The 17,439-nt window shown below is 46.8% G+C and overlaps 1 protein-coding gene across 9 annotated transcripts in view; it reads left to right on the top strand.

The window, feature by feature from the left end:
* Positions 1-17,439, top strand: part of SYNE3 (spectrin repeat containing nuclear envelope family member 3) — a 115,933-nt gene that overhangs the window by 79,070 nt on the left and 19,424 nt on the right. For 8 of the 9 annotated variants that reach the window (XR_014466226.1, XM_083166573.1, XM_083166571.1 and 5 more), the window contains exons 8-17: positions 372-549; positions 1,317-1,499; positions 4,168-4,311; positions 4,888-5,022; positions 8,638-8,787; positions 9,239-9,411; positions 10,530-10,613; positions 12,639-12,713; positions 13,048-14,634; positions 15,422-15,517. Coding sequence is in view for 8 of the 9 variants with exons in the window: in XM_083166573.1 (XP_083022699.1) it covers positions 372-549; positions 1,317-1,499; positions 4,168-4,311; positions 4,888-5,022; positions 8,638-8,787; positions 9,239-9,411; positions 10,530-10,613; positions 12,639-12,713; positions 13,048-14,634; positions 15,422-15,517 (2,805 nt within the window). In the remaining variant the exon portion in view is untranslated. The remainder of the gene's footprint in view (positions 1-371; positions 550-1,316; positions 1,500-4,167; positions 4,312-4,887; positions 5,023-8,637; positions 8,788-9,238; positions 9,412-10,529; positions 10,614-12,638; positions 12,714-13,047; positions 14,635-15,421; positions 15,518-17,439) is intronic. The other variant, XM_083166570.1, reaches the window with a different exon arrangement.

Genomic DNA, 17,439 nt, shown 5'->3' with positions numbered 1-17,439 from the left:
ACACTGGTGACATCAGGCCCACATTGCATAGTGTATGGGGCGTTTACTTGGAGGCTGCAATAGAAACAGGCGGATTGGGGGCCGAAGCTGACGTCACATGACTTCCTTTCTAACGCCTGCATTTTCCCTGACACTCCCAGGAAACGTCCTGGCACCGCCCACAAATGCCGGCTTCATGTCAATCAACTTCCGTACGGTCAAAAAAGTATCAGGATTTTATAGGGCAGGACGGCTTCGCGCATGCATGCTACCAGCCGAACGTATGCTCAGTCTATCGATTACTGCCTGGCCTGCGAATTCACAGCCCTATGATCAGGCCTGAATAACCCCCATGACCTTTTTGTGCTCTTGCTATTAAATGTCCATTGCAGGGTGAAGAGTAAAGCATTTAAGCGGAGCACGGAAACCGAGTCTGAGCTCCGCCAGCTCTTCCAGAACCCTCTGCGGGAATTCCTCTACTGGAAAGTGATCGCTGAGAGCATCCTGGACTCCACCGCCATGCCTGCGCACGATAGGGCCATGAACCGAGACCACATGGACAATATTGAGGTCAGATATTAAATGACAAGCCTCTCACATTAATCATTCACTTTGCTGCTGCCTTCTGGTGGAGAAATAAGAATGCCCTATGACTATGTGATAGTTGTTTCTAACCTATATACTTGTGAGCTGGAAACATGCGCTCTGTTCCACAATGTGGATGATATTTCCGTGTGTGAAGATCCGTCCTCTGAGACTTCCAGATAAACGATCCATGTCAGAGTCACATCGGCACTTAAGGCCTAATTCATGTGCGTACGCTATGCCGATGTTCACGTGATTGTGCGATTATCAGCAGATTGTGCACGTGGGGCGATCACACTGCGCACACTCTCAGGCACCTCTGTGGCGCTGTCAGGATTTCATGGGAAAGTCACTGACAGGAAATGGACGCTTTGGGGAGTTATGATGGGGAGCGGCAGCAAGAAACGCAGGCTTGTCACAGCCGTTTTCATGATGCCGAGCTGCTGTTATCTGCGCTCGTGTACATAGAGAAACATGGCTCCGGCGTCGTTACCGCTGCGTCCAGTCTGCTACTATAGCAGTCTATGTTCCTTGTTATGTCATAAGCGCTGCGAATGTGTACGCAGTTAGGAATGAGTCTGCGATGCCTCCAGTGGGTGTCTATCTTATTTCCTTGCAATGATTAGCAATTCCGTAGCCTAGAAATTCACAACTGCGTCGGCAAGTGTGTACAGGCATGAATCGGGCCCTCAGCTAGGACTATGAGGCTTGTGTTGGTGGTAAGCCGCTCATGTGATGTGTCTGTTACTTAGAGCTTACTGGGAGAGAGCAGCGATATTAAGGACAAGCTGGCGGCGCTAGACCAGAAGAAGGAGCGGATTCACAGCGTCCTAGGGGATGACAAAACCAGCGCTCTCCTGAGCGATATCTCCGCAGCCGATAAGGAGCGAGCCGCCCTACACCAAGATCTTCTGCAGAGAAAGGACATCTTACAGGCAAGTCACCACAGGCGTCACTCCCGCCGGAAACCATTACCTACAAACAGAGGGCAGACATTTTGTTGGTGTATATACATCTTTATCACAATGAATCCATTTTCAATAGTACTGCTTATATTGAAAATGGCACAGGAGGCTGACTGGTTGCATATGTATTCAGGACATAGGAGCCGATTCAGGACCGCTCGTAGCGATCCGATTTCGACCCCAGCCCGATGGTTGTGGTTTGCGCATTTCAAACGAGTGGTACTGAATTAGATCCATATTGCGGGACACTGATGAAACCTTTCAACCAGTCACTGTAAAGAAAAGTGGTGTTGTAAATTTCAACCAGTCAGATGTTTGCATTTGTTTTCTAATCCATAGTGGAGAAATGTAAGTACGAATTTGATTGGTAACCTTACTTTTTCTGCACTGTTACCTGAAGAACATTGTTTAGAAATGTCCACAGATATCTCCAGAACTAGAGACCTCTGTTCTTGTACTTTCTGGGGGGGGCGGATGTATCAATCAAATGAGGTCCTCAGGACCCCACACAGTGCATGCGTTGCAGGTCCCCTCACAGAATCACAAGTGAAATCATTTAGATCCACTTGTGGATCTTTTAATATGTGTCGGTCAGTAATGGGTGCACCTGTCCGGTGACCTGGAAAACATGAACTGTGTGGGGTCCTGAGGACCGAGTTTGAGAACCACTGTTCTTTATCCTTAAGTGTAGAATAACGTTACTGACACCTAGTGGCTATGAGGTGGAATTGCACGAATGAATGTCACAACATACAGTAGGTAGAGAGGTACAGAAAAATCGGTACTTGTGTATTATCACGGCGCCCCCGATATTAAGTCGCACGATTTTTCATCGCATGCCATACACCCAATGCACAGCAATGCGATTTTAAATTGTATAAGCACCCTAATGGGTGCTTACAATGTTAAATGCACCCCCCAGTATGAACGTGAATCCGAAGCGTGGCGAGGGGCGGCGGTACGCGTCCTCCGACCTCTTCATACCCCCACTATCCACGTCGGCATGGAGTTGATTTTATATAGTGTGGCGAGCCACCGAGCCCGAAGCGTGGCGAGCGGACGCGTATTACTTTACATGTATTCTGCGTCCGCTCGCCACGCTTCGTGCTCGCCACACTATATAAAATCAACTCCATGCAGACGTGGATAGTGGGGGTATGAAAAGGTCGGAGGACGCGTACCGCTGCCGCTCGCCACGCTTCGGGTCGGCGTTCATACTGGGGGGTGGCGTGGGGGTGCATTTAACATTGTAAGCACCCATTAGGGTGCTTATACAATTTATAATCGCATCGCATCGCATTGTATGCCATATACAATGCCATACAATTTTAACATTGTATGACATTGGGTAACATCGCGGGATATCGCATCGAATACCATCGCATGCCTTATGGTCTGCGATGCGATGGGCGCCATGATAATACACAAGTACCGAAAAATCTTTACACCCCCAAAGTACATCTCTTGCCACTTTAGAGTTATCCTAGTTTTTCTATACTTAACCCTTTGAGTGCCAAGTCAATTTATCAACATAGGTGTGAAAATTGTCAAGCAAGCATTTTTATTCATCATAATGACCTGTAATGTTACCTTATATAGGAAACATGGTACTTGTGTAGTTTCACGGCGCCAGCTTACGCCGTCAGCGTAGTGTACCTGTCAGAATCAGCGTGGTGTTCTCGCGCCCAGCGTAGTCAGTCAGAAGTAGCGTAGCATCCCTCGCTGCCTTACTTGTGTAGTTTCACGGCGGCAGAGTAAGCTGCGTTATCAGCGTAGGTTGGCGCCGTGAAACTACACAAGCAACTACCGGGCTGTTGGCGGGAACAGCATCTCTGTCCCTGGCGTACCTGTTAAGCCTAGTCAGCGCCTCGCTCACACCGGCAGCGCCAGCATGATCCCCTCTCTTTGGCGGAGAGGGGATCATGCTGGCGCTGGGGGAGAGGCGCTCCATCTGTTTGACACGCAGAAGCGTCTCAGACGCTCCATTAATGATACACTCCTGCGTCTTGAGTATCTATTGTTGAGATGTATGGTGTAAATGTGTTCCTGAAACACCCCCACTATCCACGGCAGCCCGAGCGTGGCGAGGGGACACGTTACGCGTCCTCCCGACCTTTTCATACCCCCACTATCCACGTCGGCGTGGAGTTGATTTTATATAGTGTGGCGAGCTACTGAGCCCGACGCGTGCCGAGCGGCCACGGATGACCTTACATGTAATCCGCGTCCGCTCGCCACACTTCGCCCCAAAAAATACAAAATTACCCCACACTTTCACCCCTGTGCTAGTCCTGAGTTTCCAAGGCTGGGGATCTTTGTTATACATTTACAGCAGAACATTGTAGACACCATTTTACACCACTTCCTTTATTCCTCAAGCAGCCAGAATTGCGTTGGTGGCCAAGGTAGACAATATTAGGCTGAGTTACTGTGTTCATTCTGTCTGGGCTGGTAAAAGATACCACACGGACCAACAGGCCTCCCATTAGGGGTGATTCTGGGGCCTTACGGGCTTTGGTATATGGCTGGTGCTCAGTACTGATATCGCAGTTTGTGTTGTCATCTCAGGGAGTCCTTATCAGTCACTAACAGTCAGTGTTACTGTATTTACTAAACACGATTCCTCCCCTATATTCAGAGTTTGGCCGTTCAGAACGAAGAGTTCGATACAGTGTTCAAGATGCTGCACAAGCAGCTGTCCGCGATCAGAGTGAAAGCCGCCAAGGAAAATGAGCTGCAGTCGGATATCATCGGGAAACAAGCGCAACTTCAGCGGCTTCAGGTCAGTTTTACCTTGTACCCAGAAGCAAAGTCCTTCATTGGTTTAGGGACACTGCACTCTACCAGCTGCCCCTAACCTGAGAGACCCTACATTACCCTACAGAGAACATTGGGGAAGTATAAATGAGGTGGACAATACAATGGGCCATGCCTGGAGCAGACTGTGTTAAAGCAGCGATGTCCCAGTTTTATATGGCAAATGTTGCAAATACTATGTATGTACATTGGTTGGATGATTGGAATATAATATAATGTGTAAAGTTTGTAGAGATGTAAAAAAAAAGTACAATGTATTCAATATAAAAAAAAAAAGTCCTTTGAATGAAAATGAATAAAAGGGTGTCTGCACCACTTCCTTTCTTGGAGTGTGGGTAGGCTTGCTGTTGGGGGAGGGGCTACACCAATGGCCCAGAAGCCAGGAATGTAGGAAGGCTTGTCATTGGCCGCAGCAATCGGTGATTGTATCTTATGTATCACTCGCCTCTAATTCAACTGCCCAGATATAAGTGCTGTGTGCTGATGATCCTGAGATTTATGGCACTGCCAGGGCTGGTTCTCAACCGCGTTTGTGTTCCAGATGCTGCTGGAGGACTTAACGAAACTCAGCTCGCCTATCAAGGATCTGAGTTCCATGATGGAGTCCAACCCCACCCAGGCTCACAGGGCGAGCAAGCTGTCGTCAGATTACCTCATGCTGCAAAGGTCTCTGGAGGTAAGATCCCCATCCACCTGAATGCTGCCCTCTTATTACTTACACCCATGAATATGACATTTATATCGCCCCTGAAGGCTGTGACTAATACATTTCAGAGGGAGATATTTACTATCAAATCAAAAATGTGTTGACACCAATCAGCAGTTGTTCTGATATAAAACTAATCTCATATCTGTTGAAGTGGCAAGGGGCTCATTCAGAACTGTACGTACTTGCCCGAATTCGGCCCCATTTTCGATGGTGGGAGGCGAACATCGGATGAGTTCTCTCCGTCGCCGCATGCGAGGGGATGTGTGCGTGCTAGCGTCGACACATGGGAAGGTCGACGTGTCATTAGGTCGAAAGAGAAAAGGTCGACATGGGGGGTTTCACCTTTTTCACCTGAATGTCGACACCGTCGACATGGATACCGTATCGGTGCACCGTTGCACTCGCCATGCTTTGGGCACGGTGCCTCCCTGCGCTCGGCACACTATTTTATTCTCCCACCGCATCCTAGTGGATGGTAGGGCATGAAATACCGCCTGTCGGCACATGTCGGCTCAGAAGAAAAAAAAGTGAAACCCTCATGTCGACTTTTGTCTGTCTACTTAGCCCATGTCTACCTAATGATTGCGTCGACCTTATGACATGTCGACCTTCCCATGTGTCAACCTTGACTCATATTGACCTTCAGTGGTCGACCCAATGTATGTCGACCTAACGACCGAATACCCTTTTAAATGTATAGATTGTATTGTCAGGTACAGAGTATTGTATTGCTAGGATATACAACCTATCTTTGTAACCTGTTCTAGAACTGTTGCTATTGCTGTCTATGGAGATCCCTTAGTTTGAGTCTAGACTCCTGCATCCCCGTTCTCACTGCCGCAAAATCCCGGGTATTTGCCAGGGCAAGCAGTAATTTCCCGTGTCCTGTCTCAGTGTGAAAGGGACTTTGTGAAATTCCCGGGTATTATGCCCTGGGAATTAGACACAGATTTTTTGCAGGGTTTTTCCTGGGTAATGCACGGATGTATGGCAGTGTGAACAGGCTAGACCCGGGTTTTTCAGACAAAATGCTAAAAAGCAAGTTCATTGGGGGATGTAATGATGTGATATGTGACAGCCAGCCAATAAAAGCTGGTTTTTACACAGCCAATCACAGCAATTTGTACAAATTTCCCAACACCCAATCAAATTCCACACATTTGTTGGAAGGCAGACCATGGAAAGCAGTGTGAAAAGGGGGAGACGCGGGAAATTCCCGGGTCTGAGGTGCAGTATGAAGGGGGTCTATTGAGCTGAGAAGCTCTGTGCCCCGCCAAAAATCCGGCAAGGAAAACCCAGGATTTTGCAGGGGCGGCAATAAGAACGCAGCATAAGTGTATCGTTTCCACAGTAGACAACTTACTAACGGCAGAACAAACATACAACCCTTGTTAGATTGCATAGTGTATGGCGATTCAGTATTTTCATGCTATTTCTTTTACCCTGTAAGCAGACCGGTAATCCTATCTATAGGAGCATTGTCCCCTTCCAGGGAGACATACTGCGAGCACAAAACGCATTTTAACAAGTACACAGCAAAAGATCTATAGTAGATCCCATTTCTTATGAGTTCTGCGTGTTGCAGCGCCATCTTGTGGTGGAACAGATGCAGTATCCATAACGGTTTTCATTACACAGTAAATAAAAATACACTGATTAATAGGTACATACCGCGTGTGTGTTATGTCGATACGGTCAAAATGTCGACACACAAAATACTGACAATTACAATGTCGATGTGTCAAAAAGTCGACATAAATTATTATTATTTTTTTAAACAGACTTGTTCATTCTTAACTATCCCAGTGGGAATAGTGTAACGTGGTCAAAATGTTGACACACTCAAAATACCTCCATTTGCAATGTCGACATGAGTTTTTTGGGGGGGGTCTATGGTGACATGGACATCCGTAGAAGTGTACCACGTCCCCGCTGATTATATATATATATATATATATATATATATATTTCAGTCCCAGCATGGACCTAGCGGCAAGTCTCCTAGGTCGACATACTTTATGTCGGCATGGGCAACAACATGACAAATGGGCACATTTTTTTTTCCATTTTTCCGTCCTTTACCATTCACATGCATGACGATTGCAGTTGGTGGTCATATGTTGTTAAATAAATTTCATGTTTTAATATACATTTTTCATGTGATTATGTATGTTAGTACAATTTTTGAATGTGTTATTAAATACTTCATTTTATTTGAATTGATACATGCACTATTATTGGCGTTCTTGAGCGCTGCTTCTTCTTCTTTATCTGTTTGGGGAACGGACCATCCCCTGAAGCGGCAGCTCTTTAAGGGGACTAACACATATAGGCGCTCTAAAAGATTAACCTTGGTTGATCATTACACAGTATGTTTAATAAACAAATTGACACTCAAAAAAACTTTTAAAAAGTGTGTAGACTTTTGTGTGTCAACCACATGACAGCCTTTTGCTTGTGTTGTCTTTTCACTTGTCTACCTTTCCCATGTCGACCTAATGACCTTACTCATGTCAACCCAGTGATCTATTCTTGAAACCTGGTTGCACCCAAGGTAACGGGAAATATAGCAAGTGAAGGTGGTACCCCCTGGTGCAACTGTGGTGAATAGTTTTCAATTTCAAATAAATAGTAGTGGTAATTCAAGTGTCCCTGTACCAGATAAATGCTCGTGTCTTTTGATCCTCATTCTCCATAGATAGATAGATAGAGACCCAACAGTTAGAATGTAACTGATTGATGGTAATTAGTGATTTTCCTCTTCCTCGATTGGATGCAAAGCAAAGATATGCAAAAAGACACAAACATATAGGGCCTTATTCTGGTTCACTCGATCGAGCACGAATTCGCCCCGAGAACTAGGGGCATTAGCATATGCATACGCCCAGCATTTCGTGGGCATTCCCAAGAAAACGCTGGCCTTACATATGGTACTGTGGTCCTGACACGCGTGCGGGGATGGACAGCTGACATAACCAGATTTCCGCTGCCCGCCCATCACTGCATTTCTTTGCTCATATGTACGTATGTGTGCCATTCTCATTATTCGATGGTCGGTGACCATTGAAAGATGGGGGAGGTTCCCACTGGCATGCAAATGGATGTTTATGTAAAATATCCATTCGTGTGCCGAACGAACCCAGCATACGAATGGTAAGGCATGCTGGGAGGTGTAGTTTCACAACAGCTGGAGGGCCACAGTTTAGACATGCCTGCTCTAAAGACTCCCAAACCCAGGTTTAGGAAAGAATTAAGAAAACATTTCTCCCCTGATGAAGTCCACAAATCATGAAACGCATTGGAATGGGTATCTGGGACTTTTTGGATACTTGTCTTATTTTGGGCTCATTCCTTTCCTGAATGTAGGTGTGCAAGACTTTAGCGTATCAAAGGTGCCACCAAAATACTTAATAGGATGCCTCATCTAATGGCACGGGGAAGCCATCAGTGCCATTATTGGCAGTAAACTAATACTACATAGGGTGATGTGAAAAACAGCATAAAATACTAGTTTGTTTTCCAATTTTCTTTTTGTGTGTTAATGTCATTTATTTGTGGCTTATTTCTTTGTTTTCCTTACAGAATAACATAAGGAAAAGTAAGGAGAGCATTAATAACCACTGGTTATTCAACAATACACTGCAAGACCTCCAGCATTGGATGATGGTAACCCGAGGGAGGCTGGAAGCATACCGGGACGGCAGCAAGGAATGGGAGGAGAGGGATATTGAGGTACAGATTATGGGAATCTTCTGTGGGGTGGAATTTGGGCATGAGAGGGCTGGAAAAGGCGGGCTTCAGAAGAGAGTAGAGTCATAGCCGGGGCATAGAGAATCCTGAAGGGCTGCACCCTCTGCCCAACTATCTATCTTCCTTCCCAATGGCCAACATGCCCAATGTAGTCCTACAAACCCAGAACCACCATAAACCCCACTTATTGCAGCCCTGGTCATGATGTAAGCCAGGCATGTCCAAACTATTGCCCTCCAGCGGTTGCGAAACTACACATCCCATCATGCCTTGCCATAGTTTTAGCATTCCCTAATAAAAAAACTGTGGCAAGGCATGATGGGACTTGTAGTTTCACAACAGCTGGAGGGCCATCGTTTGGACATGCCTGAGGTAAGATGTCCAAGTTGTTAACGCCATTACTTGAGTCTTCTCCTCTCTGCTATCTGCTCAGGTGCTGCTGGCCGAGAGCGCAGAAAAGGACCTCCAGCACCACCAGGTGGAGGCTCAGGGTCAGCAAGTGATTGAGACCTCTTCTCCAGAGGGAGCAGCCATCATCCACAATGAGATACAGCAGCTCATAGAGTCCTGGGACGCCCTACAGCAGCTGTTTCAGCAGTTGACCAGGTGAGACCGCAAATGTGATGACCTGTAAGTCCAGCATGATGATGTTGAATTATGTAACTATATATATGCTGGGCATAGGTGCCCTTTCATAATACTTATTACAGCAATTTCAGCGATGATGTATAATACCTAGTGAATATTTGCTGGGGTCCCAAAACTTGTCACATCTCTAAGAGAGGACTGAGCATTTATAGGAACAAGTGGGAAATTTTACAAAAAGCAAAAGCAAAATCTTTCTCTAACGGATAAAACCATGCTGCACTGCAGATGGGGCAGATGTAACATGTGCAGAGAGAGAGTTAGATTTGGTTGTGGTGTGTTCAAACTGAAATCTAAATTACAGTGTAAATATAAAGCAGCCAGTATTTACCCTGCACAGAAACAAAATAACTCCCCCAAATCTAACTCTCTCCACACACGTTACATCTGTCCCACCTGGTTTTGTCCATTAGAGAGAGATTTTTCTTTTGAATCATGCCTTTATGCCTGGTACACACCAGGACGACTAGGGCCCGATCCCATCAATCTAGATCCAATTCCGACCAATTGGATGTAGATTGTGTGGTGATTGGGCCCTTTTCTGTCCTGGTGTGGACCGATACCGATCCGATGTGCGGTCCCGCAGGTCGGTCAGTCGTTATTCAGATCCTACCTGCAGCAGGTAGGATCTGAAGAACGACCACACAGCCGGGTGCAGGTCGCCATCGGATCGGACCCGCTCACGGTGCACATCGTGAGCGGGTCGTGCCCCCCCCGCATCATCGTGAGCGGGTCTGAAGAAACATTGACGACCCGCTCACAATGTGCATCGTGAGCGGGTCATCGTGGTGTGTACCCCACATTAGTTTCAGTGTCTTGGCCAGGGGTAGCCAACTCCAGTCCTCGGGCGCTACCAACAGTCAATGTTTTCCAGCTCACCTCACAGAATCACAAGTGAAGTAATTAGCTCCACGCCTCCACCTGTGGATCTTTTAAAATATGTTAGTCAGTAATGAGTGCACCTGTGAAGTGAGCTGGAAAATGTGAACTGTTGGTAGCTCTCGAGGACTGGAGTTGGCTACAACTGGTCTTGACTTTAGTCTGTACCTGCTTGATCATGTACTTTATACATTTCACAGGACCCTGAAAGATAGAGAACAACAAAGAAGAAGTCCCAAACCGGGGAAACGGCCGACTGCTGTCCCCATAAACAAGACGTCTGGGTGGGTTTTGTTTACAAGATTTAACTTTTTTTTTTTTTTTTTAATTCGACATTTGTCTATTAACATAACTGGGCAGTAACATGGATGTTCCTCATTGTTTTCTACACTTTGTATTTGAGTATTAAGGTATGAATGTATAAAATGTCCTTATTATAAGACTACATACTGTACGTTTGTCTTGTCATATTCAGAAGGACCAAAAACATAACCGCATACCTACTTGTGGTAGGAATAACGTAACTTGGAATTTTTTAGTTTGCAGTCCCTTTAGGCTACACTGCAATAGTCAGCCAAACACTTGCACCAGAAAAAGAACTTGTTAACCTGGAGCTGATGGAACTACCATGACCTTGTGTTCATGTTGCCACCATCCTAGTGCTGATGCTACAACTATCCCATAGGGCTGAAGACCCCACCATATCCTGGTTCTACTGCTGCCACCGCCATAACCTCGTGCTGATGCCATCGCCATAACCTTGTGCGGATGCCACCGCCATAACCTTGTGCTGATGCCACCACCATAATTTATTTCTGAAGCTACCACCAAAACCCACTGCTGATGCTGCAACCATAACCTAGGGCTGATGCTGCCTCCATTACCTAGGGCTGATGCTGCCACCATAACCTAGGGCTGATGCTGCCACCATTACCTAGGGCTGATGCTGCCACCATTACCTAGGGCTGATGCTGCCACCATTACCTAGGGCTGATGCTGCCACCATTACCTAGGGCTGATGCTGCCACCATTACCTAGGGCTGATGCTGCCACCATTACCTAGGGCTGATGCTGCCACCATTACCTAGGGCTGATGCTGCCACCATAACCTAGGGCCGATGCTGCCACCATAACCTAGGGCCGATGCTGCCACCATAACCTAGGGCCGATGCTGCCACCATAACCTAGGGCCGATGCTGCCACCATAACCTAGGGCCGATGCTGCCACCATAACCTAGGGCCGATGCTGCCACCATAACCTAGGGCCGATGCTGCCACCATTACCTAGGGCCGATGCTGCCACCATTACCTAGGGCCGATGCTGCCACCATAACCTAGGGCCGATGCTGCCACCATAACCTAGGGCCGATGCTGCCACCATAACCTAGGGCCGATGCTGCCACCATAACCTAGGGCCGAAGCTGCCGCCATAAGCTAATGCTGAAGCTGCCACCATAACCTAGTGCTGGTGCTGCCACCATAGCCTAGGGCTGGTGCTGCCACCATAGCCTAGGGCTGGTGCTGCCACCATAGCCTAGGGCTGGTGCTGCCACCATAGCCTAGGGCTGGTGCTGCCACCATAGCCTAGGGCTGGTGCTGCCACCATAGCCTAGGGCTGGTGCTGCCACCATAGCCTAGGGCTGATGCTGCCACCATAGCCTAGGGCTGATGCTGCCACCATAGCCTAGGGCTGATTCTGCCACCATAGCCTAGGGCTGATGCTGCCACAATAACCTAGGGCTGATGCTGCTACCATAAGCTAGTGCTGAAGCCACCATTCTAACCTAATTTTGAAGCTGATACATAATGACCTAGTGTTAATCCTTAACCTAGTACCTATTACCACCACCAGAGACAGGGGACAAGAAAGTCACCTAAGAGAGAGAGAGAGAGAGAGAGAGAGAGAGAGAGAGAGTAAGGGTTCATGCAGAGCTTTCTGTCTGATATCTAATAACCTATCCACCTAAAGTGCTATAAGAAATCCTGTATAATAAAAGGCTTATACTGCTCCTCACCTCTATTTCCCCAATAGAGGTGAGGAGCAGTATTAGCCTTTTATTATACAGGATTTCTTATAGCACTTTAGGTGGATAGGTTATTAGATATCAGACAGAAAGGATTTCATGGTTTCAAGTTTGAGTTTCCAATCTAGTGCCCACCAGAAACCACTTGAATTCCCCATTCAAGTATTTTCTGGTGGTCACTAGATTGGAAACTCAAACTTGAAACCATGAAAATCCAGATGAGGGAGCAGTGTAACCCGTGTCTTCCAATTTTGTAGGATTCATTATTGCTGTGTTTTTTTCCAGTCTCTTTCCAGATACGGATCTGCAGAGCCCCTCAAAGCCTGGCAAGAGGACGACCTCCAACAAGATGGACACCAGGTCCGTATAATGTATGGCGCAGTCTAAATCAGGATCCTTATAGCATTTTGCTAATTCATTTTCTTTGCTAATCTGTTAACAAGCTTTGTTAAAATATACCAAACACAACTTGCTGGTCATAGGCTTCAGAATATGCTCAGTTATACGCCCCGAAACTTGTAGTGGTATTTCATATTCATAGAGCAAATCCCCATTACCTAGGAGACTGCAAGCCAGTACCCACATAATATATAGTAGGAAGCCTTAGTTTTTTTTCATGAACGCAATAATCCTGACTACACAAACATTAACATTTATTAATATCCTATTTTTTTTTCTGACAATCTCTGTTAAGCAGTATCAACCACGATGGGCATATACCTGGAATTATCCTGCAAGATGACAGTGGTTATATTGGCACGCCAGGAAATCAAGGACCTATACAAGGTGCCAGAGGCCACAATGGAGTGCCAGAGATCCAAGGACTTATTCAAGGAGCCGGCGGTTATAATGGAGTGCCAGGAAATCAAGTACAAGGTGCCATGGCTCAGAAGGGTGTGCCAAGAAACCAAGAACTTATACGAGATCCAAGCGGGCACATAGGTGTGCCAGGAAATGATGGATTTATAGACGGTGCCAGCGGACATAAGGGTGTGCCAGGAAATCAAGGATTTATAGAAGGTGCCAGTGGTCAGAAGGGTGTGCCAAGAAACCAAGAACGTATACAAGGTGCAAGCGGGCACATAGGTGTGCCAGGAAATCATGGATTTATAGAAGGTGCCAGTAGACAGAAGGGTGTGTCAGGAAGTCAAGGACTTATCGAAGGTTCTAGTGGTCACATAAGTGTTACCAGAAACCGAGGACTTATAGAAGGTGCCAGGGGAAAGAAGGGTGTGCCAGGAAGCCAAGGACTCATAGAAGGTGCCAGTGGTCAGATAGGTGTTGATAGAAACCATGGATTTATAGAAGATGCCAGCGGTCAGAAGGGTGTGCCAGGAAACCAAGGACTCATAGAAGGTGCCAGTGGTCACATAGGTGTACCAGGAAACCAAGGACGTATAGAAGGTGCCAGCGGTCACATAGCTGTGCCAGGAAGCCAAGGACTCCTAGAAGGTGCCAGCGGTCACATAGGTGTACCAGGAAACCAAGGACATATAGAAGGTGCCAGTGGTCACATAGGTGTACCAGGAAACCAAGGACATATAGAAGGTGCCAGCGGTCACATAGCTGTGCCAGGAAGCCAAGGACTCATAGAAGGTGCCAGCGGTCACATAGCTGTGCCAGGAAGCCAAGGACTCATAGAAGGTGCCAGTGGTCACATAGGTGTACCAGGAAACCAAGGACGTATAGAAGGTGCCAGTGGTCACATAGGTGTACCAGGAAACCAAGGACATATAGAAGGTGCCAGCGGTCACATAGCTGTGCCAGGAAGCCAAGGACTCCTAGAAGGTGCCAGCGGTCACATAGGTGTACCAGGAAACCAAGGACATATAGAAGGTGCCAGTGGTCACATAGGTGTACCAGGAAACCAAGGACATATAGAAGGTGCCAGCGGTCACATAGCTGTGCCAGGAAGCCAAGGACTCATAGAAGGTGCCAGTGGTCACATAGGTGTACCAGGAAACCAAGGACGTATAGAAGGTGTCAGTGGCCATAATGGTGTGCCAGGAAACCAAGAACGTATAGAAGGTGCCAGCCAACAGAAGGGTTTGCCAGGAAACCAAGGACATATAGAAGGTGCCAGCGGACAGATGGGTGTGCCAGGATACCAAGGATATATAGAAGGTGCCAGAGGACAGATGGGTGTGCCAGGATACCAAGGATATATAGAAGGTGCCAGAGGACAGAAGGTTGTGCCAGGATACCAAGGACGAATAGACGGTGGCAGTGGTCACATAAGTGTTCCCAGAGACCAAGGATTACAAAGTGAAGATGTGTCCAGGTAAGCAGTATCCTGTAATAATCAGAGAAGATGAAAGATCAGGTGCTGGATACAGTTCCATAGACATAATGGTGCAGAAGCTGGAAATATAATGGCCAACAATACTATGTATTTATGGAAGTTAGAATAATGTCTGTATGCTTATTGTGACGACCACTGCACTGCTTGGGTTTGGCTCAGTTCATAGAGTAATGCCCCAAGTCATATATTGGTTATAATACCGTCTAGTGTGTATGCTAAATATCGTCATCGCTGCGCACTTCCGCGTTACCGAAACCCCCCCTCCCCCCCAACTCCGGCTGTAGATGCAGCTCAATTTTGACTAAGGGCCAGATTTATAGTTGATTGCAAAATTGTTCTTAAATAGGCAAAACCATCTGCAGGTGGGGCAGATGTAACGTCGGCTTCTGCTATATACTTACACTTTGAGCTGTGACAGTTTTTAGCCCACAAACCCTCCGCCCCCAGTCCCTATCTGCTCCTACCTCCAATCTCTTTCGTCACAGCTCCCCCTCTCCATATCCAACAAGTCTGATTGGTCCCTGCAAAAATTGCTTTCACTTTCTGTTATGACATCTTTTAGCACAAGGAGTAATTTGGTCAGTCGGGTGGCCTCTGTCTATCTGTCACATTGCCCGCAGACTGGGTCATACTCTTATCGGGTGGCGCAGACCAGTCACAGTATCACTGAATATACGGCTGGCGTTACTGCCCTGTCTCTGTAGTCACTGTCACTTGATAACGGCAGGTTACAGTGTAACCAATGTTTTATCCTGTGTTTTATCAGAATTATGAGCTCTGGTCCTGCCTTACGGTCTCCTGGTCTATCCGAGAAGTCTGACATCCAAAGTCCACTATCGGGGAGGATCGATGTGATCTCCAGGTCAGTAAATTATTTATACTCATGGACAGTTACAAGGGGATAATAACTGCACTAAGCTTCAAAAGTGATCAAATGGAGAGTGATAAACAACCAGCCAATCAGCTTCTACCTATCATTTTTTCAAACACAGCCTGTGACATGGCAGGTAGGAGCTGATTGGCTGGCTGTTTTACACACTCCTTTTTTTTATCACTTTTGAAGCTTAGTGCATCTGGCCCAGAGAGAAAGAACGTAGACAAATCACTGACACTACTATTATTAATTACACAAATCTAGGCAAGCCTTTTACTGGCAATTACACGCACACACACACACACAGGCCCTTATTCTGGTTCACTCACAAAGGCAAATTCCACTGCAGGTGTGCAGAGAGAATTTGCTATCATTGTCCCCATTCCTGTCATTTCAGTGTAACAGGGGCGACTGATACCAGATTAGTCACTGCAGGAGGAGCCGGTGAGTTTGGAAAAAGCCAGACATTTTGGCCGGTAGGGCACCACATATATTCTGTTTTGTGACAGAATTATGGGGTCTATGCACTAATCCTTGGAGAAAGTGAACGGAGAGCAAGTACCAGCCAAACAACTCCTAACTGTCAGTTATGGGGGGTGGGGTGATTGTTTAATAATCCAAATATGTAAAGGGAGTGAAGATACAGCATTAACATACCAGGCTGATGATGTGTAATACCCCTTTCACACCAGACAAAATTCCCGGGTTGGCCCTCGGAGCAACCCGCGACTAGCACTGATGTGAAAGGTTCCTGGGCCAAATTCCTGGGAAACTTTGCTGAGATTTCAACCCTGCTATTTAGCAGGGTTGCTCCCGCAACCAGCCGGAGTTACTGGCTGGTGTAAAAAGCTACTGACCTGGGCATCGGGTGGCGGGCAGTTCGCGTCCGGCCAGTCTTTTCAAAAAGTCTTTTCGGGCGCTTCCCGCCCGGCAAATAGTGCTACAAGCGCCCAGCCGCTGCTGAACAGATTCCTGCAGTCTGGACCCCGCTGCTGCACATAGGCGCCCTCCCAGCGATGTCTCTCCCCAGAAAATGCAGGGACTAGGCTGGTGTGTAATGGACCAACACAGGAATGTCCCTGCTTGATCCCTGGACTGTATTCCCGGTGTGAAACGGGTATTAATGACCCAAGAGGTGGAACATTAGAACTGGTTATATAGATTGTAAGCTTGCAGCAGGGCCCTCCTATCTATATGTCTGTCTGTTGTTACTCCGTTTGATCTATCACTGTCTACAGTTGTAAAGTTCAACGGAATCTGCTGCGCTATATAAGACACTGTAACGGAATCTGCTGCGCTATATAAGACACTGTAACGGAATCTGCTGCGCTATATAAGAACCTGTAACGGAATCTGCTGCGCTATATAAGACACTGTAACGGAATCTGCTGCTCTATATAAGACACTGTAACGGAATCTGCTGCGCTATATAAGACACTGTAACGGAATCTGCTGCGCTATATAAGAACCTGTAACGGAATCTGCTGCGCTATATAAGACACTGTAACGGAATCTGCTGCGCTATATAAGACACTGTAACGGAATCTGCTGCGCTATATAAGACACTGTAACGGAATCTGCTGCGCTATATAAGACACTGTAACTGAATCTGCAGCGCTATATAAGACACTAACGGAATCTGCTGCGCTATATAAGACACTGTAACGGAATCTGCTGCGCTATGTAAGAACCTGTAACGGAATCTGCTGCGCTATATAAGACACTGTAACGGAATCTGCTGCGCTATATAAGACACTGTAACGGAATCTGCTGCGCTATATAAGACACTGTAACGGAATCTGCTGCGCTATATAAGACACTGTAACGGAATCTGCTGCGCTATGTAAGAACCTGTAACGGAATCTGCTGCGCTATATAAGACACTGTAACGGAATCTGCTGCACTATATA

This window comes from Crinia signifera, chromosome 12 (assembly GCF_055691185.1).
Source record: "Crinia signifera chromosome 12, ASM5569118v1, whole genome shotgun sequence".
Lineage (NCBI taxonomy): Eukaryota > Metazoa > Chordata > Amphibia > Anura > Myobatrachidae > Crinia > Crinia signifera.
The sequence above is the reverse complement of the archived record's forward strand: the minus strand, read 5'-3'. Positions and strand labels throughout refer to the sequence as shown.